Source organism: Temnothorax longispinosus, chromosome 8, assembly GCF_030848805.1.
Source record: "Temnothorax longispinosus isolate EJ_2023e chromosome 8, Tlon_JGU_v1, whole genome shotgun sequence".
Lineage (NCBI taxonomy): Eukaryota > Metazoa > Arthropoda > Insecta > Hymenoptera > Formicidae > Temnothorax > Temnothorax longispinosus.
In genome coordinates, this window is record NC_092365.1 from 197283 (window position 1) to 222619 (window position 25337).

General features: G+C 37.1%; 4 protein-coding genes across 5 annotated transcripts in view; 3 read left to right on the top strand and 1 right to left on the bottom strand.

The window, feature by feature from the left end:
- Positions 1-8163, top strand: part of Flo2 (flotillin-2) — a 70305-nt gene extending 62142 nt beyond the window's left edge. Inside the window, exons 3-9 of the mRNA XM_071785591.1 lie at positions 5-301; positions 1006-1238; positions 1462-1581; positions 1678-1892; positions 2011-2194; positions 2297-2443; positions 2635-8163. Of these exons, the coding sequence (XP_071641692.1) occupies positions 5-301; positions 1006-1238; positions 1462-1581; positions 1678-1892; positions 2011-2194; positions 2297-2443; positions 2635-2664 (1226 nt within the window). The 3' untranslated portion in view covers positions 2665-8163. The remainder of the gene's footprint in view (positions 1-4; positions 302-1005; positions 1239-1461; positions 1582-1677; positions 1893-2010; positions 2195-2296; positions 2444-2634) is intronic.
- Positions 8164-9050: 887 nt separating this feature from the next.
- Pgi (glucose-6-phosphate isomerase) lies at positions 9051-12423 on the top strand. The gene is made up of 11 exons (XM_071785875.1): positions 9051-9316; positions 9603-9696; positions 9785-9976; positions 10040-10120; positions 10202-10417; positions 10517-10756; positions 10919-11099; positions 11164-11282; positions 11362-11584; positions 11928-11994; positions 12113-12423. The coding sequence occupies exons 1-11, from the start codon at positions 9186-9188 to the stop codon at positions 12234-12236; spliced, it is 1668 nt and encodes a 555-aa protein (XP_071641976.1). The 5' UTR covers positions 9051-9185; the 3' UTR covers positions 12237-12423.
- Positions 12424-12568: 145 nt separating this feature from the next.
- On the top strand, positions 12569-16676 carry Dolk (Dolichol kinase). Of its 2 annotated transcripts, none has more exons than XM_071785876.1 (7): positions 12569-13697; positions 14002-14255; positions 14408-14628; positions 14697-14885; positions 15013-15222; positions 15330-15657; positions 15745-16676. In XM_071785876.1, exons 1-7 carry the CDS (start codon positions 13618-13620, stop codon positions 15876-15878), a joined length of 1416 nt encoding a protein of 471 aa, XP_071641977.1. In that variant the 5' UTR covers positions 12569-13617; the 3' UTR covers positions 15879-16676. The 2 variants fall into 2 exon arrangements, with proteins under 2 accessions (XP_071641977.1, XP_071641978.1); XM_071785877.1 differs by having other exon boundaries at positions 13681-13808.
- A 221-nt stretch (positions 16677-16897) lies between these two features.
- Positions 16898-25081, bottom strand: Syt4 (Synaptotagmin 4). Its single transcript, XM_071785878.1, has 7 exons — positions 24940-25081; positions 24752-24832; positions 23499-23813; positions 23002-23372; positions 22724-22882; positions 21972-22289; positions 16898-21345 (listed from the first exon to the last, which is right to left on the bottom strand). The coding sequence occupies exons 2-7, from the start codon at positions 24801-24803 to the stop codon at positions 21226-21228; spliced, it is 1335 nt and encodes a 444-aa protein (XP_071641979.1). The 5' UTR covers positions 24804-24832; positions 24940-25081; the 3' UTR covers positions 16898-21225.
- Positions 25082-25337: the final 256 nt, after the last annotated feature.

Genomic DNA, 25337 nt, shown 5'->3' on the forward strand with positions numbered 1-25337 from the left:
ACAGGAGGATGCTGCGGCTCTATGAGAAAGAGGACCATCGTCGGCGGATACGCGTTCACCTGGTGGTTCGTCACCGACGTACAGCGCTTGTCGCTGGAGGTAATGACTCTGAACCCGGTGTGCGAGAGCGTAGAAACGGCGCAGGGGGTGCCGCTGACGGTCACTGGAGTGGCGCAGTGCAAAATCATGAAGGCCGACGAATTGTTGCATACTGCCAGTGAACAGTTTCTCGGAAAGAGCGTTCACGAGATCAAGTCCACGATCCTATCCACCTTAGAGGGTCATCTTCGAGCTATACTGGGTACGTTTGTTCACTCGCTCATACACGCACACGCACGCACGCACGCACACGCACGCACTCTCTCTCTCTCTCTCTCTCTCTCTCTCTCTCTCTCTCTCTCTCTCTCTCTCTCTCTCTCTCTCTCTTTCTCTCTCTCTCTCTCTTTGGTCACTTTATTTTACTTCATTATTATTAGATATTATCATAGTAATTAACAGGTAACGCCATTCTCTCTTTCGATCCTCCCGCAATCTCTCGACGATTGAGAGCTAATTAGCTTTTTCTTTTTTATTAACCCGGATTACAAGTTACCATTAAAATTATTGTAATATATAATATAATAAACATTTTAATAAATGCACGCCACAGTTGTAATAACTTTTTTGGTACGCGTTCCTACATATTATATAATCAAACTTTCGAGATTAACATTAGATTAATATTCGTTAAACGATGAATAATTTATAATGTCTGTAGTGTCTGTATAAATGTCTATAATGTATGTGTAGAATGTAATTTAGATATGAGCCAAGTTCCAAATACTTACATCCATTTATATTTTTATCGTATTAAATCATATCGTATTCAACAATAACAAGAAAATTGTTTCAAAATATGCGCAAAACTAGTAAATTTTGTTCCGTCAATTGAGTTAATTAAAGCTACAGTTAAAGCTTTCGATGGAGGACGAAAATGGTTGGAAGAAAATGATGGTTTTTCCTCAGGAACTCTCTCCGTGGAGGAAGTCTACAAGGATCGTGATCAATTTGCGGCTCTCGTGCGAGAAGTCGCCGCGCCGGACGTCGGTCGCATGGGCATCGAGATCCTCTCGTTTACGATAAAGGATGTCTACGATGAGGTTCAATATTTAACATCGCTCGGCAAAGCCCAGACGGCCGCTGTTAAAAGAGACGCTGATGTAGGGGTCGCCGAAGCAAATCGAGATGCCGGTATTAGGGTATGTCTTGGCTCTTGTGTTGGCACGAAAATGACAAGTGTTTCTCGAGAAAGATCTCTTAATATTCTCGCGTAGGTCCCGTACATTTAGTCGGAAGAAACAATCGATTCCACGTAGCCACGTAGCCAAAAGAATATTGATATTGAGCAGGACGTATAGTTCTGTTTATCAGTTTGTTAACGCACTCTCACGATATCTAAATGTTTTCCCTGTTCCACGATAGGAAGCGGAATGCGAAAAGTCGGCGATGGATATAAAATACAATACCGACACAAAGATAGAGGACAACGCAAGACTCTACCAATTGCAGAAGGCTCATTTCGATCAAGAAGTAAATACAGCGGTAAGTTTGTTCTTTGCGAAATACGCGATCGATATATTTTTAACAAAGTCACGCGTGCTCACGTACCGTGCTCTACTTTATTCTGCGTGTCTTCAGAAAGCCGAGGCCCAGTTAGCTTACGAACTTCAAGCGGCAAAGATAAAACAGCGAATACGAAACGAGGAGATACAGATAGACGTTGTGGAGAGGCGCAAACAAATCGAAGTCGAGGAACAGGAGATCCGTCGAAAGGAGCATGAGCTCCAGAGCACAGTGCGATTACCAGCCGAAGCTGAATTCTATAAAATGGGAAGAATTGCCGAGGGAAAGAGGTAGAATTTTCGTGACAAAGCTACTCGAGGAGGACGTTGTGCGTCTTCCTTTTCCTTCTTTCCTTTTCACGTTCTTTGCTCTTTTCGACAACATGTTTATAAACACCGCCACTTACAGAACTCAAACTGTGAACGCCGCGAAAGCCGAGGCTGAGAAGATTCGATTGATCGGAGAGGCCGAGGCTCATGCTCTAGAGGCCGTCGGTGTATCAGAGGCCGAACGCATGCGGATGAAAGCCGCGATTTACAAAAAGTACGGCGAAGCGGCGATACTCAACATCACTTTGAATGCCTTGCCGAAGGTGAGCGCGCGGCGTTTGTTCCTGCATTTTGTTAACGCCGTGTAACGTAACGCGTGCGCGTTAGTATCGATAATAATGAGGACGATAATGTTTCTCTGTCAGATCGCAGCCGAGGTCGCGGCACCGTTAGCGAGAACGGAAGAAATTGTGCTTCTCGGCGGGAGCGACGCGACCAGCGGAGAACTTACGCGTCTCGTTGGGCAAGTACCTCCAGCTGTACAAGCACTGACTGGTGTAGATCTTTCCAAGGTAAGTTCTAAAGTAAAAGTTTGTTTCTGTTTTTTCCTTTCTCACATTCGTCTCTTAATAAATTCAGCTGTAGTAGGCAGTGTGCCAGAATAGTGTGTATTTTAACGATTCTTATGCTTGAGCAAAAGTTGTTGGACAGTTGTAAACTCTCGCAGACCATTAACGCAAGTAATATTGTTGTACGCGTACAGGTGTTGGGGAAAATACCAGGAGCAAAGTAATATGCTCATGAGCGATGTGAATTCAAGAACGGCGACCACAGGCGAATAAACTTGGGACAGATTAAAAGAAAACTTGAAGAAAGGCAAAATCTATACTGCCAAAGGTTTCTCTGCTACTCTATCATCTATCGACGACACCGACTCTCCGCTTTTTCCTCTTTCCCGAATTGTGCTCTACCTCAAGTCCGGTCGAAGCAACGCCGCACACGCCAGCGGGCACGCTTGTTTTATCCCTTATCGCGCAAATAAATCCATTCAAGTTGCGTCGTACTCGCACGTTTCTTATCTTAAACACGATATGTACGTGTGCATCGATAACGTTGCATTTCCTTGGTGTGATACCGATGTAATCGTGATTTAGAGAATGGGCGATTAACGAGCAATCTTGAATTATAAATTGGTTACACAAAAAATACACACACACACACACACACCCACACAGACAAAACCGCGACAATCCTTTAAAGGTTTCGATAGATTTTATTGTTCTAATTATAAGTATTGATCGCTTTCTAAATTTGCGAAAAGTAGCACTGCCCATGGCCGTGCCTAAGATAGAAACGATTATAAGAATGTAATGCAATTGTGACCGCTTGCTATTGGAATGCATAAAGTGACGCGAGACATTTACACGATGTAAAAGATGTATGACGTATTTTATTTTTTATTTACCAAAAAGTAAATGAAAGTAGGTAGTGGAAAAGAGGAGTAAAGGCTCTCAATAAATAAACAATGTTCGCTCGTTCCCATAGATGTAAATCTTTATCAAGTAACAAATTTTACTGCATACCAGAAACTATTCGCTCTTCCACACCAAGTAAATTAGAAAAACGACAAAACGAGAAGACGGGAAATTTAAGAAAGGAAATCACTGACATTGGATGAATTATACGCGAGGATCCTGATTAACGATACACAAAATTGATAACAAACATATATCAAATGAGAAATAAGCCTAATAAAATCACTGCCAAAACAAAAAAATCCATTCTGCTTCTCTTCCATACAACCGTGAAATATTTTTTAGAATATTTTTCGACAAATTATAACAAATTTCTTGTTTCGATACATTTTAAGACAAGATATTTAAATAAATATACACACGCACGCAGACACAGACGTATCTTGTCTTAATTGTAATTTGTAGTACACGCGAGAACGGGGACGACTTTAGAGTAAAATACACGCGACAAAAATCACTCGAGAGACATTAATTTCTCGTGTTCAACGTGTTCGATACTTCTTGACGAATAATGTCCTAAAATGAATGTAAAAGTATTCTACTTGATTTATTTCAGCCTAGATAAAAACACGCGAATATAACTTATTATTCCCTTTTCGATTGTTCAACAATTATCGTGTTACGGTACATTTGTTTTACTCTAAAGAACGAGCAAATTGAGTTACTCGGAATGAGATTTTTTCAAGTTTCGTAAGAATATTATTTGTGCTATCTCAACAATCAGTTTATGCATTCCACTTGTCCCGTCAGAACACAATACACAACTCAATAGCCACTAGTTAATCAATACGGAAATTCAAAGTTTAACTGTAATCGATATGATTAAGAGCGTTTCGATATCATTGTGTTCAACATAATTAAGTGATTTAACAAAAGGGAAAATGAAGGAATAGATGTTTAACGCGATTCAGGACGTGCGGTTTGCCGTTACCTGTAGTCGCTGTACATATTTAGAGTCACGTATGTGAATAATAGTCGTGAAAAGAGTTTCTATATCGTCGTGAAACACAAAAAGAAGAGGAAAGTGCGCCACGCGAGCGCACGTTGAAGAGAATGCTTGACCGTATTACATCGACGCGCGATACATATTCTCGGTTGACCACGCATCGGAATTCACAGCATTAATGCGAAAAAACGGTATTTTCCGGCAAGCTGAACAAGTGCCAATTTGTACGATATCGACTCACTAGTAAAGAAAACTGGATGATCTGATCGAAAAGTTCGATATTATTTTTCACAGTAACTTGATGCGTACTATACTATATGTGCGAATTATAGATATAACACACATACGCGCGCGCGCGCGCACATATTACCCCTCGTTCTTCATTAGTTTTTTTAATATTTTAATAGAAACGATAGTTTGTGTTAAATAAAATGCTTTTTTTATATGCCATTTATAGAATTTAGTTTAGAGTTACGTAATGTTTCTCAGTTTGTGACTACTAAAGAGATCTGGTATTAAAGTTGTATATGTATTAGTATACAGCGAACAGATTTATCGTTTTTTATTCACGTTGCTCATCATTTTAAATAAATATTTATATGCATTCGTTACGCATTTAATGACAACATTTTATTTAACGATTAACAGCATTTCACAATTAAGGATGTACAATATGTACACACACATGTAAATAATATTTCTCCATTAAGTATCTGCTGTTATTGAGAGAAGGAAAATCGCGTAGATGTATCAAATCATTAGACAGAAAAGTCTTCCCAAAATGCTTAATGCAGTAAATCAGTACAAAAAGAAAAGTCAAAGTCTCTCCGCCCCGCCCCGCCCCGCCCAGAAATTAATAATAATAATAATGATGACGATGATAATAGAGATGAAATAACCAATAAGAAAGTATTTAGCGATTGAATGTATAAACTTGATAAATTCTATCATCATCCAGCAGAAATTTTATTCAAGATACATTGCCGGCTCTAAAATAGCTGCTATAAACTAGCTAAAAGAAAACGTTAATCGATATCGTTTCTGAGGCGTCAATTGAATTAAAAAATTCAATAATCTCAAAAATGAAAGAAATATCAATCTATATTTTTAAGAATTTAGCACCTTTCTTTAGGCGCAAACCTTTCTCTAATCCGATGAGTAGTCAATACGAGAAAGCGTACACAACACAAACACATATATACATATTTAGAATAGTTAATAATTCTCGACGAAAAATCCGATGTAATCGGCTTATATTATAATCGAAGGTAATCGATTGATCATCGTGCCATAATCAGATTTTTGCGAGGCGTCCACGTGTGTTTTTTTTTTCAAACGATAATGCGAACCACATAATAGTATTCCCGTTTCTGTCGATAGGATATCCCGAGGTAAAATATATTCTTGATAGATGATTAAGACGACGAGATTTATCGATGTCTTTGATCTAACATTAATTGATTAATATACTAACAGTACTAACGTACTAACTTTGTTTACATATATTTTATCGATGAGGTGTACACTTTCACTAATATACTCCTATCTCGTTTTCCTCTTTCTCTCTTCTCTCTCTCAAAGAGAAAATAACAATCGTCAGAGGACGTTTCGCATATTACCCGTGCCCTTGTTCTAGCTAATATAAGAGAAAGATCGTGTTCGTCGTTTGAACCTAGTTAAACGAATTGCATTTATGCGATGCGGACGATGCATCATAAAGAGAAAAAAATATGTATACACGCAGTTTCTCTCTATTAGGCCACGTTGAGCTATTTGTTTGGCACTCGTATACTCGTGCGAAAGATACGGAAAGATCTGTGTTTAGATGGTTTAGATTTGCTATGATATTAATTTGAAATCAAGTTACGAAAAATCTTACGACGATGCACAACGTGTTATTCTGTATTATGCAGTATTCTACATCTGAAATTCAACATACTCGATTTCAACGTATCGCTCATCGCTTGTGTAATATTAAATATACGATTGTGTGCTCGATTTACTTTTCTACGTATCCAGACACACAAGGGCGATTCGATTTTCTATAAAAAATCTATAGTATACTATTTCAGCTAATTCCATTTTCTCCGTGAATGACAAATGTATGAATTTGTAACACATACTTTTCCTATTTCTCTTTTTTTGCCTTCCCAAAATCGAAGAGAAGGCGCATTTTGTAAAAACTTGCATCGCTATTCTCTTAGTAGCAAGAGCGATACAGGTTTTTGGCCAATTATCGTAGTAGAATATTATATTCATCGCGTGCATGAGAGAGTTTAACGTAAAATGCAGGATGTTTATACGGCCAATATTTCGTTGTTTTTGCTGTTTTTTTTTTCGTGAAAGAAAAAGGAGATGATTGCAACGAGTAACATTTTCCTTTCAACTTGGCTCGCAATACATATGTATACTATTCATGTTTTTCAAACGTATTAAAATTTCCCAAAGAAATGTTGGTATTATACAAAAATGAAAAGCACGTGTGTCGTGTGAATCAAGTAAAATTCTTTGTATTCAAATTGTGTAATCTTCCAACTAACATAAAAACATCAAGTGTGTGTGTGTGTGTGTGTGAATTGGTTAAGCGTAAAATAAAAAGTGCGTGAAAAATGGTGCGTTTCGTAAAAAGAGCACAAGTGGAAGATGTATTGGAATTTGGGGCAAATAGTTTGCAATCGCCAATTATATTGCAATCCCCCACGTGTAATAAATTTCCTTTTTACGTGTAACTTGATACTTGATACACATAATTTTGCTACATCCTGCATATTTATATTGAGCTCTACGTTATGCTTGTTCTTACGCCGCGCCGTGCCGTGCCGCGCCGCATTAAATATGTCGAGAGATAAAATTGTCAAATTCGATATTCCACATTAGATATTTATAAAAGTTTGCGCTCTAGCTAAGAGCTTTGCCGCTTGTACCTTTATGTAATTTAAATAGTTTACCGTCTTCGATATACAATGCAACACGCACGTTTCACACGATTAAGGATCTTTGCGAATAAACTTTGAGATAAACATTCGCAACGGCAGTTTTCACTGTTTTTTACCGTTTTTTGTTTTGAAGGCGATTCTCGAGAGATAACATTTTTTTAAGGAATTACAAAATTATAACGATATATGTATAGTTGTGCACTTGGACATACGCTTCGCGTGTTATCTCTCTCTCTCTATTTCGCTCTCTTATTTTTTAAATTGGAGTCGATCTTGTCTCAAGTGATATATATCCATAGATCCTTAATTAATACCATTAATACAACTGATTGCAAAACCACTCTGTAGCGTGTAGCCTGTGCACTCTATGTGAATTTGTTGTCGCGAATGACACTGTGTTTCGTGTTATTTATGTTACATCGCAAGCAAGTACGTACGATTCTCCTCAATTGATAAAAAACTCTGTATCGTAAGCCGTAATGCCGTAAGCCGTAAGCGTGGTGTGCCATCGTTGATGATTCCTGATGCAAATTTCCGCGAGTTTGCAGCACATTTACGAATAACCGACCAAAAGAATAAAAATATCTTTATCCGTAGGAGTCAAGTCCATGAGATTCTAGTTAGAAATTCAAAATTATACCAACAAATGTCTCGAGAGGAATGAACTTGATATCTTTTGTAAACGATGAACACAGGATAACGTACATAGGTATATTTTGAAAGAATTATGTGTGCTAGAAGCGTCTCGAGGACAGCCTGCGTAGATAGAGGACAATATTATAATATATTATCGTGTCATATTCTACTCTAACTGAAAGTAATGGCATACACGATGTGAAGTTACTGCATATTTTTAATAAATGGATCGCAAAATATTCATCACCCGCCGACATCCGGCCGTTATTGGCGTTACCTATATATGTACATATATATAATATTTAATCTAGCGATTGTTTCTTTCATTCATTTATAATGGCTGCGTTCAGCCGATACTCCGCTAGCCTAGCAATCGTGAGCAGTCGCTCGTTTTCGCTCGTTTCCTCTCCTTTGACCCAATGGATTAATCATTCAATGAAGAAAGAAGGAGAAGAAGAACGCTCTAAAGCATTTGTAGCGTCACGTTGACCGTAGCCCTAGCATAAAGCTCGGTGTCCACGATGCAAGAACTTGGTCCAAGTTTTGGTTTAAGCCAATCAACTTGCAGCTCTTACAGAAAAGCAGCAGTTTCATTGGCTTAAACCAAAACTTGGACCAAGTTCTTGCATCGTGGACACCGGACATAAAGCCCGGTGTCCACGATGCAAGAACTGTGTCCAAGTTTCGATTTAAACCAATAAACTTGCAGCTCTTACAGAAAAGTAGCAGTTTCATTGGCTTAAACCGAAACTTGGACCCAGTTCTTGCATCGTGGACACCGGGCTTTACTCTGATCTCCAATTGGTTGTGTTAGTTACGCATTGCGCGAAATACGCTCCATGTAAACCCAGGCTCAGCTGCTAAAGCTCCGGACACACATTTTTTCGTAATAGTAACAGTAAAGTTTCGACCAATCGCGTTGCTACGTACGGCCGTACGTTCCCGATTCAAGCAACGCGATTGGTCGAAACTTTACTGTTACGAAAAAGTGTGTGTCCGGGCCCTAAGTAGCAATAGAATGTGGTTGGTTCTTACCTTTGGATCCAACCAATCACACTTGTACGGAAAATACGTGCCATGCCTCATCTCTATATTCTAATATCTATGCTATGCTAGCAGTCGCGCCGACTGCCGACTGCGACACCTGACGACATGAAATTTTAACCACAATGACAGATTGTCTTTACGAAAGATACGGGATAGGGTCACTGGTAACAGTGGTTAACAGATTTTTCACGCGCGGCTTTCTTTAAACTGGAAAATGAAATCCAAGACGGATTTGTTGACTGACCCTGCATGGAAACAGCTGCAACAATACTTTGACAGCAATGGCTCGAAGATCAACATATATAATATGTTTCAGGAGGATTCTAAACGTTTCGAAAAATTTAGGTAAGTCTCTACTTTAAGTGACCTTGGGACGACCTTTTAAAAAGGTTACTTATTCGACGCGTGAGAAAAACTATTTTAAAATATTTGACGCGTGTTTTTCTATTATACATAGAATTTTATAATGATAATTGATAAACATTTAACCATTTTTCTATTAAACGTAATAAAAAATAATGCATGCTCCTAGGTAATTATTTTGTATCATTATAATATCGCAAATGGTTCTACATTTTTGCATTGGTTCTGCAAAGTATATTAAAAATTATTCTCATTGTGTGTAAAACAGCTTGGAGCTCTCTACCCCACAAGATGGACCGATTTTATTGGATTATTCCAAGAATAAGATTAATGAACAAGTACTTGGATTATTATTTAACCTGGTATTTAGAATTTATTTATGTAAAAGTATTTTCATATATTTTTGAACATTTCAATCTCATTATACTATCTCGTTATATAATTTTGTAGGCTCGTGCACGGGAAATCGAAGCTGCGAGAAATGCCATGTTTAGTGGCGAAAAGATCAATTTCACTGAGAATAGAGCAGTTTTGCATATTGCCTTGCGTAATAGAAGCACGACACCAATATTAGTGGATGGAAAGGACGTGATGCCTGATGTTAATGCAGTGTTGGAACATATGAAAAGTTTTACAAATGAGGTAAGAGATAAGTTTATCGTTCGTTTTCTCTAGATGTATGTCTTGAAATATGTCTGTTTACAGATATTGACAAAACAATGGAAAGGATTCACTGGTAAACCTATTGAAGATGTTGTTAATATTGGAATTGGTGGCTCTGATCTTGTACGTCAGACAAAAGTTTTTTTTCTCCCTGTAACGGTTAGATAGTACGTTAAGATTTAATACTTATTTATATTCCAATAGGGTCCACTTATGGTAACCGAAGCTTTAAAAGCATACAGCATTGGACCTAGAGTTCACTTTGTTAGTAATATAGACGGCACTCATATAGCTGAAACTCTTAAGAAGTTAAATCCCGAAACAACTTTGTTCATAATAGCTTCCAAGACATTTACAACACAGGAAACCATAACGAATGCAACTACCGCCAAACTGTGGCTTTTGAAAATGTTAAAAGATGTAAGCGCACGAGTTTCAGCGTACTGATTATGTTAAAAAAGAAATTATATATATATATGTATCATTTCTTCTCTAATGCGATGATACAAAATTCTTCAGGAAGCTGCAGTAGCCCGCCATTTTGTAGCATTATCTACTAATGAGCAAAAGGTTAAAGAATTTGGCATTGACGTTAAAAACATGTTTGGTTTCTGGGATTGGGTTGGTGGGCGTTACTCATTGTGGTCAGCTATTGGCTTATCAATTTGCTTGTCAATTGGTTTTGATAATTTTGAAAAGCTTTTAAGTGGAGCTCACTTTATGGATCAACACTTTTGCACAGCACCTTTAGAGCAAAATGTAAGTATATTGAATATACGAAATTATAGGACGTAGCCGAAAGACATATCAATGGATACATATCTAAAACTATATTTCGATCTTTAATTAGACATTTCTTTACGCTAGATTTAAATTACTCGAGTCATGAACTAAATTAATGATCTATCTTAATCTTTTTAGGCTCCTGTCATATTGGCTTTACTTGGCATATGGTATCATAACTTTTATAAGGCTGAAACACATGCATTATTACCATATGATCAATATCTACACAGATTTGCAGCTTACTTTCAGCAAGGCGATATGGAAAGTAATGGAAAATACATTACTCGTTCTGGGAGAAGCGTAACGTATTCCACTGGTATGTTCTACAATATACAGAATATATAGATTCTTGATTAATAAAAATCTATTATTTTTGTAAGGGCCGATTGTGTGGGGAGAACCAGGCACTAATGGACAACATGCATTCTATCAGTTGTTGCATCAAGGTACAAGACTTGTACCAGCAGATTTTATAATTCCTGTTCAATCTCAAAATCAGGTAAATAATGTTCTCGATGTAAGCTATCTTACCGTATCCAGTAGACTTGTCTGCTATTATACAGTTTTATTTATTGTAGATTGTTCCACATCACACGATTTTACTTGCTAACTTCTTTGCGCAAACTGAAGCTTTAATGAAAGGCAAGAATGAAAAAGAGGCTCGAGCAGAGTTGCAAAAATCAGGGTTGAGCGCTGAACAAGTGGACTTATTACTACCACATAAGTTGTTTGAAGGAAACAGACCTACAAACAGCATTGTAGTAAAGAAATTAACACCTTTTATTCTTGGTGCTTTGATTGGTAAATATCTCTTATACATAATGATGATATATTGTGTGTAAAGTATATGGCAAATCACATGGTGATATAAATATTCTTTGTAAAAAATAAGTGTCAACTTATAAGCAAATCGATACATATTGTTTTCATATCTGAAACTTTTCTTGAAAGTTATGCAACAAATCGAAAACATTTTATTCCACAAATTTTACTTATTTTTTCATGAATCATTTCTTATTTTCTCGCAATTATTTCTTTGCTGCGTGCATCATATAATTAACTGGACATTAATCTATATATTATACTTATATTTAACCATATTTATATGTGATACGTTTAAATTTTTGCAACTCTATTTTTTCAGCCATGTATGAACATAAAATCTTTGTACAAGGCATTATTTGGGATATCAATTCATATGATCAATGGGGGTAAGAAAAAAAATTATATTTCTTCATGAAACATAAAGTTTCTATATAGAAAATTCTTTAGTACACGTCTCTAAAGAAAAAAAAAGAAAAATAATAATAATAACGTTTTCATATATAGCGTGGAGTTGGGAAAACAGCTAGCTAAAGCCATTGAACCCGAACTGGTTAGCGCAGAAAATGTTACAACGCATGATTCATCGACTAATGGCTTGATAGCGTTTGCTAAACGTCACAGAGCCTAAAAAAATATATGCTTATTTAGCTATATTCTTTGTTACAAGATATTTAAAATAGGTACAACGTAAATAGCTCTATATTTAAAGTTACATTATTATATCAGAGTATATACGTGAATTATATAAACTTGTGTACTTGTCGTAGTTGATGAAAAAAGATTGCAAGAGCCACATACATATAACTTTTAAAATATCTTTAAGACTTTTAATTCTTCACATTATGATCGTATTGGGTTATGATGTCCATATGATAAAGCGTATATCAAAAAATGTATTTAAAATCTATAGTTTATTCTACATATGTTGTAGATTTTTAATACTGTCAATACATTACAGAACACACTTTTTAAGTTGTGACATACAGAAATTTATTCGTTTTAATGTACAAAAAGAAAAAGACAATATAATTCAATGTTACAATATTACTGCAATCAGAAAATCAGAAAAGTTATAATTATAAAAATAATGTCTTTTAATTTATTTGAATGTAATCTGGGATATTTTATATATATATATCGAATAGGAAGATATAAATGTTGGTTATAATATATAAGCATATAAATATAAAAATTAAATGAGTAAAATGTAAGAGTAGTGTAGCAATACATTTACTTTATCCTCAACAAAACATTCAATGGTTTTCTTGAATTTTCTATTTTTTGAGGTACGGGATAACTTTGAGTGTTTTTTATCCTATAAACGATCCTATTTCGCGTTCGTATATATATACATATATATTTCATATATATGTATTCCAACGTTATCTTTTACATTTTTATTTTTATGAGTAATGTTCTTACGTTCTAAATTTAAAAATCAAATTTTACTTATTGACTCACTTAATTTATGCAAATTAATTTAACCTAAACCTGAACCTAACCTAACTTTTGGTTAATTCTGTGCTATATGCCGACGTACAAATAACATTAAATGAACTGCCTGATCGTTTTAATATCTTTAGATTGCTCTATTTCTCTAATAACAACTTGCACGTGGGCAGCGATACCGATATATGTCGATTCTTGCTGTCATCTGCAGTTTATAAAATACGTCCATGAATCATTCTCGTAAGTATCATGCCGCCAGAGTTATCGAGATCTTCCTATTTGACAAACTGGTTTTTCCAATTTTAAACGGACACGTGTGTAGATGAGCGCCGAGCGGCACTGTTATTATAATCGCGACCTTTTTCGCGTTCCAAGTTCAACGTTCGACGTTCGAGGTGACGTGGTCAAGTGAAAGCCAAGCCGTAAATAAGGGACCGAAACCTGAATCCTGAAACCGAAACCGAAAGCGCATAACATAAAAGTGCGTTGATGGTGGTTGATGTGGTGGATGGCGTCACGCTAGTGCTATGAGAAGCGATCTCTTCTAGCCGAGAGAAAGAATGGAGTTGTTGGTCGCGCAGTATACTCAGCTCGAGGAAAATATATTGCGAAATGTCAAACGCAACGGCATACAGCACCGGTACGTCATCGACACACTCGTTCTTCAACCCAAGAGCGAGTTAACCTTGCCACGAGATTTTCATCGCGGTTATTACGTTTTATTATAAAATTACAGCGAGCGTCATTGAACGTACGTTTGTCTCGGTTGGCATAGCTTCAGCAACACGTACATTGCCTTATAATCTTATAATCTGACAATGACAATAAGCCAATAAGACATTTGTAACAAGATAGTACACTTGTTTGATAAGTGTTGATCAGAATTTGGTCAAAGTTGCCCTAAGCAAGGCTGGATTTAAATATTATGAATTTATCATTTGTAGGCCAAACGCGAGCAGTGGATTATGGCTAGGTGTTTTAGTCGGGCTGAGTGCAGCAGTTACAATATTGAGAGAAGAGAGCAGTTACTCCGAAATATGTCTCTTTGTAGGAACCACAGGCTTCGGTCTTGTTCTCTGTTCGCTATGCCTTTATGTGCGGCTTTCAATGAAACAGACCGTAGCGAAAGATTTTCATGCCGTATACTTTGTACCAGCGATTATAACATCTGTGCTATTTCTACTTGCTGCTAACAAAGGTATATCAATCCGCAAATTATTTTTTCATTAGAGAAAACCTGTTGAATACATATAAATGATAGATGCATGTTGATACGTAGAGCTGAATAGTTATATATATCGCATAGTATGACTCTAGTTCTTATTATATTTTTATATTAAATAAGAACAGGACTATTGACGAGTGTCACATGGGGCTTGACCGTCGGAAGTTTGGGCACATGGGGCGTTCTGCAACTAATGTCAGTTTTTCCATCTTGCTTTACAATTGGAGAGGCAACGGTGGTTACGCATAGTTTTATCCTGTTTTTGATGTCGGCTGTTACCAATTTACCCTTGCGATATCATTTACCTCCAATTCACGACAGTGACATAAGCACAGTTTTGTTGCAGGTAATAAATGGCAAAAATTACGTGTTACAATGTCGCTTACTTTTTCCTTGATACATTATATGTTACAGGTTGCGATATTGTATGTAGTCGCGATATGCTTCCTATGTGGATACTTTCCTATCCTCCGCAGCACAACATACTTTTATTTAACGATAATCAGCCTTTTGTGTTTCGCAACTCTTCCGTTACTTTACGTTATTCTTGATAAAAATCCAATAGTATGGATAGTTTCTTTTGCTCTTGGCAGTCGTGAAAGGGTAAGTAACGATATAATGGTTCGTTGTACGTTACGCTACTTTTAAAATGGATGAATCATATATAGGATATAGATTACAAATAAGTATTCTTTAATCATCGGTCGTATTTTATTCTTGTATGTTGCAGCGTGCAATATTCATGTATTGGGGAATATGTCTTCTGCTAAGTATTCTTATCCTACGCTATCAGATATCATCAAAATCACAAGCTACAAGTTCAACCAGAAAAAATTTTCATGTGTTAGCCACATTTGTATATATTCCTGGCATGATATACGATCCTTTGCTATTGTATCTTGCCAGTGGTGTGATGTTGATACTATTTGTTGCTCTTGAGGTACTTACACGTATTACTTTCTATTGTTATACAAGTCTGTTAATGGTCTAATGTAACTTTTATTTATTTTCTATGTGCTTGATATAATGATCGTTAATTATTTTCAGGTAATCAGACTTTTAAAAGTCCCGCCTTTAGGAGAGATTTTACAGCAAGGATTTATTGCATTTGCCGACGAAAAGGATTGTTTGCTTTCATTAACACCTATATATCTGTTGTGTGGTTTATCGTTACCTCTTTGGATGCCAACTAATAATTTGACACTAGTGGTATTACTCAGTGGCGTGCTAACGGTAGGGATCGGTGACACTGCTGCAAGCTTTGTCGGTAACAGATGGGGTTTACACAAGTGGCTCGACACGGAAAAAACTATCGAAGGCACCGTCGCATGCATATTTTGCCAAGTTTGCGTAATACTCACGCTAACATGCTGTGGTAGATTTCGATTCTTATATCTTCCTTTCCAACGCCTTTTTTTTATGAAACTGTTTTGCTTATTTTAGATTATTTATATTTTGCCAGGTTTCATGGATACGTACCATCTACTGCTGAGAAGCCTCTTGGCGGCTGCATCAATATCGTTGATCGAGGCACGCACAAATCAAGTGGACAATCTGGCTCTGCCATTATTAATGTATGTATGTTTGATGGTGTAAGCATATATATCCATATATATGGTTTTTTTCCATTCGATAATAATCCGATAACAAATTAATTTTTAAGAAAATTAATAGTAACCATAGATATAATCATTTTATTATATAATTATTTTTCTGGCTTTCACGTGTTTTTTTATAATAGCAATGAGAATCTGTAACTTACATAGAATATATGTAACATTTTTTATGCTGTTTCATACAGTAAAAATCATATTTGGATTGATATATTCAACCATCGTGTTGTTTAATAATAATTGCCATGTAAATGCGTAGGAAATTAGCCATACGTGAGGATTACAACGTGCAAAGCTAAAGCTTACCGGCGAGCGATTATTCTAATTTACTTATTTGCAAAATAATCTGTGTACGTAGCGCATTTGTTAGAAAGACGAACAAATAAGGATGCAGTCCTTGTAAATGCACGTATCTTTATATATGCTGTCGCATTAAGTGGTGATGTACAAATATTTATATTTATAACGGTGTAACACGTTATATATTTTTCTGTATATATCAATATATATGTGTAACATATATAACTTATATATTTATCCAAAGAATTAAGTCGTACGATATGTAAAAAAATCGTCGTGATAGATATGATCAATGTGTAAATGCGGAGATCGGTGAAGGCAGATGTTACGCATTTGAGCTTTACTAACTTTATTTACTTAAAATCTGCGAAACCGATTATGTGCCTGACGTATTTCGCTCATTCCTGATAAAGCATTTTTGTATGTGAGCCACGTGACCTTTCTGATACTAATATGAATAAAGAGTTATTTTTCTATTTTACGATACGTGTTCTTTATGTATATACCGTCTATATGTATATATATATATATAATTTTAGGAGAACGTTATTAACGCGCTATGATAGAAAGTCTGACTTAAGCGAACTTTATATCGAACGTTCTTTATCCGTATTCCACCACCGTTATAACTTTGAAATCACTTATTCTTTTTTTTTAAAGCAGGATACGTATGACGATTTGGAATAATCATTACGTGAGATGCTTACTTTAATGTTTTATTGACCACACAGCCTTAAAATCTCAGTTGAGAAGCAGAATACGTACTCGTGAAACCTTATTTGAGGTACAAAATATTAATTAAAGCAATGTTATGTGCTTGTTTAAAAATAGCCTTTTTCAAAATCGAACGAATGACATGTCCATGCAACATGCCAATAATACACTAGAAATGATTCGAGCTAACATGTTACGTAACATAAAAAAAGAAAAATTTCTCATAACATTGATTAAATTTTGAAAAACTTGATTATTTTCAAAAAAGCGTATAATGCTGCTTTAATCAATATTTTAAATTTCAAATAAAATTTGAAATGAATAATCGTTTCACTTCTTTTAGCTAAGCACACGTTCAATTAATCTCCAATCAAAATATTGATTAGAAGTGACGTGAACCCCGCCCGCGTCTTAAAATATAAAACTCCATTCTGAATATCTCATCTGATACGATCTTGAGATGAGATTCGAATAATAACTATAAATACGCCTTTTCATCCGTGATCTATTAGTCTGGACTATCGATATCGAGATAGTCTGATGTATCGGTATTCTCTCGTCCTCACAGAATGACTTCGCATGAAAAATCATTCTCGTATTCGATCGCCTTCACGCCTTCACGGTCCAAGAAAATGATAAACGGATATACATATATTATGTATCGCTACGTACTACTTATTATATTTGTTTCTTATGTGTGTGTGTGTATGTGTAGGACAACGTTGTGTCGTGTTCGTTATGTTAAAATGTACATAAAACTTATTCGGTGTATCTCTTGAGTCTCATTATGTGATATATTGCGACTTTCTCGTCATTGTATACTTTCGATCGCGATATCTGGAAACGTTTCTGTCATAGACTCGCCTTCTTTCACTTCTTCTATCCCTCACAACGATAAAGGAAGTATGATGGAACATAGCTAGAGTGCAGTGTGAAATTTGTCCGAACTTCCAGGATAAAAATATGCTGTCTAATTATAGAAAGATTTTGTATACACACGCACGCACTCTCTCTCTCTCTCTCTCTCTCTCCGTTTTTATATTGTTTTGCAATTTACAATTCAATATCTAAAACGTACATATTTACATGGAAAATCTTGAAAATAGAAAACGCACAAATTTGTTCTCTGCAATATAACAAATTTTATTATTTTAAACGGAATTATTCCCAACTAAAACCAATTATTCTTGTGAGATAACATGACGTTAATAGGAGAGAGCACATTATCGCATATTAAAATTTTATTTTAAATTTGATATTTGTGTTTTAGAAATGTTCAAGAGAAAGTTTATCACTCTCTTACTTTAAATTTTTGCATGCGTAAACATGAAGATTATCACAAAAGAAATAAATAATGTGCAGAGTTGAGACTGCCTATTCATATATAGGTGTCATGAGAAAAAAAGTATATATTGATTTTCTTTTATCTTATATTTATAAAAAGAAGCCAAAAATCAGAACTATACAATAACGATAATGTAATAATAATAAAACAATTACATTAATAATTACATACAACATGTGTTATGTCTATATTTACATTCAATTAAACAAAATGTTCTTTAGATTGGGCAAATTTCGCACTGTGAAATGATGAATTATAATAAGAAAATAAGCATTCATTACGTATGCGTTGCTGATTATTGACTTTCACGTTCGCTAACAAATATCACGCTGTCTTGCGATTTACGAGCATCTATTTTTGGATTACAAATATAGATATAAAAAGATAGATTCAATCAATATTGGCTGTGTGCATGTTGCGCAAATACATATAATACTGAATCTATCTTTTTATGTTTATAAGTTGGACGTTAATCGGTCTTATCCACAGGCTTAGCACTAGCAAAAGAATTAGAATAATACCTATATAGCATGCTGACGGTAGAATGAAAAATCATCTTTAATGTTACTTTAATGTTAATGTGCACGTGAATTGAGAGGAGCAGAAAGTGTGTATCCCAACCGTTCTACTTTTGATACGTACAAGAGGTCGTAAAACCGATAAGATTGATCCTTTAAAGCGCCACGTGCCAACAACGAATATCAAAAACGTGGAGTCCGGTTCTAAACTTTAATTATACCACGTATGCCAATCTTATGACGAAATTACAACTAAGCACTCATATTTTTTTAATATCTTGATTCGTCAATTAACGACGCACGTATATATATATATATATATATATATATATATATATATATATATATATATTATAGAATCAAAATGCTATTGTACATGTCAAAACAATATTCTCATTTTTCATATGTGAAATAAGAACATTTGAAGAGAGGAGAAGTGTTAAGAATAAGAAATACATCGACGTGCACAGTCTCGCGTTTGCAACATCCCAATTAAAATAAAATTCGACGTGGACTACGGTTTTGATGTCCGGTATTGTAATGTTGTTGCAGTAAAAAAAATCAATCTTATTGCTTTCGTAACAGATACATACAACATACATAAAATTTTCCCTTATCGATTACGCAAGAGTCAAATAAATTCACCAGTTCGCGTTTTCTCGTCAGTTACATATATACATTCGCGATGCGGACCGGGACTATTCGTAGTCCAGCTACTCTTAAAAGCAACAATAATAGTTCGTTTATCAGCGCTTAATCGCGAGAATAGAAAGGCGATCGCGAATAAAACGATTTAAGGTTGCTTTCGGTATATTCGCCGATACATTGCACGTTCGGATTTACTTGATTCTATAATTTTCTAAGTCTTGTTGCGACAGTACGCACAGTCACCCGTTTATCTTTGCCTCATTGAGACTAGAAAGACGAAAGACGCACGGAACTTGAAATATATTACTGTAGGTCTTGCTGCGACAGTATATTACACACGATGTGAAAGGAAATCTATGATCAGCCGTATTTAGTGCTAGACAGATTCGATGAAGATACGAGCATTTCAAGCTTCGCCAAATCTCTTCGAAATAATGATGCATATCGCATGCTCGCTCGCAGTTTGCATTAACGAAACAGACTCGTCGGTTTATCGTAATTTCAATATTTTATTGCGAAATTTACAGTATAACTGTTATTAGACGCGGATGTTTGAAAGCCCATGATATTAACGATTCAAAGAAAAAAAAAAGATTTTAATATAAAGTGAATGTATTTCCATCTCTCTCTCTATCTCTCTCTCTCTCTCTCTCTCTCTCTCTCTCTCTCTCTCTCTGTCGCGACTTTTACACAGACATCTGTATGGATTAATAAAAGTTAAAGATTTAGAGATTTATCTTAATTTTTTTCTAGTTTTACAAACTTTTGTTATTACTCTCTCCGGAGAGTTATGTCATTGCGTAAAAATGTACGCCTTTGATGTACGATACGCGTCCTGCGATCGAGCAAATATGGCGAATCATATAAATAAAATAAAGCAAATTCTTTTTCTCTCTCTTACTTTCTATTTTTCTCCCTCCTTTTCTCTTCGCACCAACTAATGAATTCGGTTAGTAGTATGTAAAATTCATCAAAGTGCGTAAGCTACGTTCAGCAGATATAACAGTCATGGACGTGCTAAGCAGCAATCGAATGTGAAATAACAAATTAGCTTTAAAAAAGAATTTTTGTTTGTTGAACTGTTTAGTGAGTCTGATTGACAATGAGTCAATAACACTTTATACGTATATAATGCTTTTATGTCACTTTGTGTGAGATTACTTCCAACGCACCAGTGTACCAGTGCATTCCGTCCAATTCACTCTAGGAGATAAGAATATTTGCTTCATTTTTATCTATATGCAGTATCCAGTGATTGGTAGGTCGCTTTGCACACACCGACACCCCTTTGATTCGTCATCAACTGGTCGGGAATCTTAAAGTCTATATACGTTTATATCTCGTAAAGCATCCTGTAAGCTGTCCCGTAATCGCGTGTCACCATGTTCCGCGACAATCTATATAATCACATCCATTAACAAATAATTTTCCATTTCCAGGACAAAAATTTCATTACACATAAATAAATTATAGAAAATTGATGTGATAGGCCCGGACAAAGCAACATGATTAAAATTGCGCTTATCTTAAGATTAAAAAGATATCACGAGTTCCCCCACCGCTTGTGTGAATCGTAAATAAGGAATTTGCGAATGTTTATAAATTCAAGTCTTTTATGATGACAGCGATCACGGGTGGAACCGTTCGTTTCAAGCCTAATACACATCGACTATTAGGTTTACAAAAGAGATGCCCTACCTCGTAGGGCTTCAAGGATCGAATCGGTTTTACAGTGGAGAAGGATATGGGAATCCGGAGAACGCAGAGATCGAGAACTCGGGCTGATACGTAGGGCCAGAGACCGGTTACTCCCGCAGTTTATGCCAATCGGCGATTTGTCGTCGCGGTGAGCTGCATACCTCTTTCCAATGGTTTACAGCGGAACCTTGACATTTTGGTCCACCAAACTCTAGCCGGCCGATTACCTAAATTATTACATTGTGTTACGCGTGATTTATTTATTACGATTGCTAATCGCTGATAAAAGTAGTTTCGTTCGATAAACATTTCGTTTCAAACACAACAACGTTAAATAAGCTTACATAAATTCTTTCAAAATTTTTCGATTTATTTTTGCACGTCAGTAAATTTAAAGAAATGAGACGTATATATTTACTTTAGTTATATGTACACATGTACACATGTATGTGCATCTTGAGCATTCCAGCCACGTCTACGCGTGCATATATAAATGCACATATACAGAGACGTAGCTAAAGTTTCCCAACATTATCGGATATTTTTCTAACTACAGATTTGTTGGCCAATCCCGAAATAATTTTTCTTATAAAAAATATCAAGATATTTTCTAATTATTAACACGGTATCTGTAGTATTAATCTAACTTTAAAATATAATTTAAATCTAAAAGAATCTTCTGCGAAAGGTATATACATTTTCCAATTTTGGGATAGTCTATAAATATGACTTGATAGAGAAGTTGATTTGCGTAAAACGTACATTGATCCAAATTCCAAACAATAATGGAGTAAATAAAATATTGCGTTTTAGATGATTAAAGTATATACATATATATAGATATAAAATTTACCTCGTTTTTCGTGACTCTATCCCAGTCCAGTAACATGAACTCAAGGCTGACATTGTTGAGTCCATCTGCACCGTTAGGTATGTCGAAGACGAAGGACTCATTAAATACCGGACTGAGCGTACGTTTCTTTACGTGCGTTTTCTTTTTAGCGATACGTTGTTGGTTGTACAGAAGATAGATTTTCACATACGGGTCAGCGAGCCCAGTCACATCCATCTTGGGTAGGTTTCGTGCTTTTAATACTACCACCGTCAGCCGGCTGGTAACAGGTTGCCAACAAAGAGAGACCAGCAATTCTCCTCTCCCTTGTGACTGTATCTAAAAAGAAATAAGAGAGCAGAAGAAATATTATTCATATTTCTAGATTTTTTAAAATAATATTTATTTATAGATAATGCTGTATCTCTCTCTTTCTTGGATATCCTTTTCACTAAAAATCTTATAGTCGATTTTTCATCGACAAAAATATCAAATCTATTGGGTTGGCCAATAAGTCCGTGCGGTTATTTATAAGTAACATTTATAAGTAAAAAACCGCACGGACTTATTGGCCAACCTATTATTTAAATAATTAAAAAACTAAAAATAGCGAATATTTAATGGCAAAAATTATAATTATTTTATATTAAGACGTATTATATGAGAAGTTATATTCTTAATAAAAAATGTAACAATGAGATATATTTTTATTATGTATTCTTTAGATACGTATAAATGAATTTTTATCTTCAGAACACATACAAGATATTTACCTTTAAGCTCCTGGGGTATATTTTTCGACAGAGAGATATTTCCTGATTATCCGCGTCCTCTAAACCGGGCACTGATGATAATGCACATGTCAATTCTCCAATGATATCGTCACGCGAGTATCTGTCAAAACTCAGCACGATGAAGTGTAAGCTGATTTTCTGGAATTATACGTTTCAACTAGGTCATTCTTCTCTTAAAAAAAGATTCTTTACAATACGTTTAATTGAGACGTTGGAGAACGAATTTGAATACGTAGATACGGGTACAGGTCATTTACCTGAAGCTGGCTCTGCGATATGCCAAAGAACGTGAAATCTTCATCGTACACTGGGTCCCTGGTATTTCTGAGGACTCTGGTTTTCACATGATGCTGTTTGTCAGGTAACAACTGCAGCTTCACATAAGGATCACTAGTGGCGTTCTGCTGACCTCTGGCTGGCAGCCCTTTGCATTTCACCACGGTGACCGCGAGCGCATTCTGCTCGCTTCGATACCGCAGTTTAAACACTAGCTGGCCCAGATTATCCTTGTCGTTTTCAGCTGATTGGCTCTTGTCACGCTCGACCTTCTCGTTGTTCTCTAGCTCGGCCTTGTCGCGCTCGTTCTCAATATTCACAGCGACCTCGACCGGCGTCTGTACCGGCGTACCTGCAAAGTATATTATTAATACAATAATAAATGTAACGTGTAATCAGAGATACGTGTGTTTCATGAAGAGACGGCGGGGTGACTTTTATTACGACGTATCACATTTTATGGCGTACGTTAAATTACCTGCGCTTTGCGGTGTTCTGGGCTGAGACGCCGGGTTTGAGGACTGTGACCCCGTCGGGCTGGGAGTTTGTCCACCGGAACCAGGCGGGCTCTTAGCTGGCCCCGTCGGCGATGGGCTCTTCTTTAAATAGTGGCTCGTGCTGCCGGGACTTTTAACCGCCGTCGGCTTCCGATGTGGCGGTCTAAACGCCAGGGACTTGTCGGAGCTTAACTTGGTGTGCTCGCGACGCCGTCGGCAAAGCCACCAGGTCATCGCGACGGCGCATAACAGGAAAGCGGCACCGATGCATAGTGTCACCAACGTCGCCGTCGAGACTAAAATCGTACGCAGTGATTAGACCGATCGGATTGTAAAATTTAACGACGGATCATATAATGTCTTTTTTTTTGTCTCCGAGTATTGTATCGAAACCAACGTCGCCACGCGTGCGCGGAACAAGCGACTCTGGGATCACTGGTCGTACGACGCATGTGTACCTTTCGATTTCGATTTTGTTGTACGTGCGCGTCTATTTTATATTATTGCGAGCAGCGCGGCAGCGTGTAACGCGACACGGGCGGGATAACGAGGGATACGACGATGTGCTTAGAGAGCACGTAGGACTTCTCTCTATACCTTACGTATCTTCTCGATGATGCGAAATGTAAACATGCGAAAAGTAAAGTAAAATGATCACGTGTTGCAGAGTTAAGCCCCCTAAACATGTCGCGTGACAGCGCTTTCTTTATGCGCCTTTATTATTCCGATATCCTATGGATTTAATCGTGGTCCCGTGTCCCGTGGTCGGACTAGTTGGGACCTGGGCTATATTGACGCGTAACGCCTCTAAATTTTCCAGCGCTAGGCTCTTCACGGCGGACGTGTGCATCAAAGCCATATTCCTACGATGATCACGTCCGCGAAGAGATATAAGCGAGACGCAACACGTGAAATTGAATTTTACGCGTTGGGAAACAGTTTCCCCAAGGGACGTGACGATCTAACGCAGTTGCGAGCGAAATGACATGGCAAGGGCTAACAGCTGTCAGCCCACTCTATTCCAGACACCATTGGAAGGATTTCGTCCGTTATCGCGAACGCGGTGCGCGGTGGATGATGATGCGGTCGCGCTTGCAGTAATGATTCCGCGATGATGAAAGGTATCGTATCGGCAACGCCACGGCCACGGCGACGGCGGCGGCGACGGCGGCAGCGGCGGACGGGTGGTTCCGGAAGGAGGTCAGGTGGGAACGTCGCCGTCGTCGGCACTCACCGGGCTCGACAGGTCGAATGAGAGGTCCACCTTCGGTCACTCCGCCGACCATCTTCGGGCACGCTGCTCTACCCCTGAATGCTGAAAAGGATTATGCCTTTATCTGCGTCTTAAATCCGTTCGCCACGGCACACCGAACGATTATTTACGGGCGGCGTACGGCCCGACGTCCGTGGCACTCTACCTACCGTGCTACCGTCCGATCGTCGCGTCGGCGTGGATCAATAGCCCTCCTGAGGAACGGAGCTTGCGCGGAGAGAACCTGAGGACGATACGCCACCGGCACTACCGACAGCGTCACCGCCGTCACCGGAAAAGTGTGATAGCATAGGGTGGCCCCCGACTCCCCCGTCTCCCCAGTCCCCATCTTCGTTCCGGGGGTGACTCGCGGATGACCCGTCAGATCCGCGCGTCTGACGCACGACGTCAAATTCGATTGATCTATAGAAAACAATTTCCAAATTATTTGACTGTGACAGAGTCTTCTGACCCTCCTGACATATCAAATCATTTTAAATATATGTATAATGATGTGTATGACGAGAATCTCGAGTCATCATCAATATTATGCAAAATCTGCAGACAA

Coding starts and splice junctions, on each gene's coding strand:
- Pgi (XM_071785875.1), top strand. CDS start 9,186: ATGAAATCCAAGACGGATTTGTTGACTGACCCTGCATGGAAACAGCTG. Junction 11,100..11,163: donor AAGCGTAACGTATTCCACTG/GTATGTTCTACA, acceptor TATTTTTGTAAG/GGCCGATTGTGTGGGGAGAA. Junction 11,995..12,112: donor AATTCATATGATCAATGGGG/GTAAGAAAAAAA, acceptor TTTCATATATAG/CGTGGAGTTGGGAAAACAGC.
- Dolk (XM_071785876.1), top strand. CDS start 13,618: ATGGAGTTGTTGGTCGCGCAGTATACTCAGCTCGAGGAAAATATATTG. Junction 14,629..14,696: donor TAAGCACAGTTTTGTTGCAG/GTAATAAATGGC, acceptor TATATGTTACAG/GTTGCGATATTGTATGTAGT. Junction 15,223..15,329: donor TACTATTTGTTGCTCTTGAG/GTACTTACACGT, acceptor AATTATTTTCAG/GTAATCAGACTTTTAAAAGT.
- Syt4 (XM_071785878.1), bottom strand. CDS start 24,803: ATGGTCGGCGGAGTGACCGAAGGTGGACCTCTCATTCGACCTGTCGAG. Junction 22,883..23,001: donor TATCGCAGAGCCAGCTTCAG/GTAAATGACCTG, acceptor GTATAATTCCAG/AAAATCAGCTTACACTTCAT. Junction 22,290..22,723: donor TATACCCCAGGAGCTTAAAG/GTAAATATCTTG, acceptor ATTTCTTTTTAG/ATACAGTCACAAGGGAGAGG.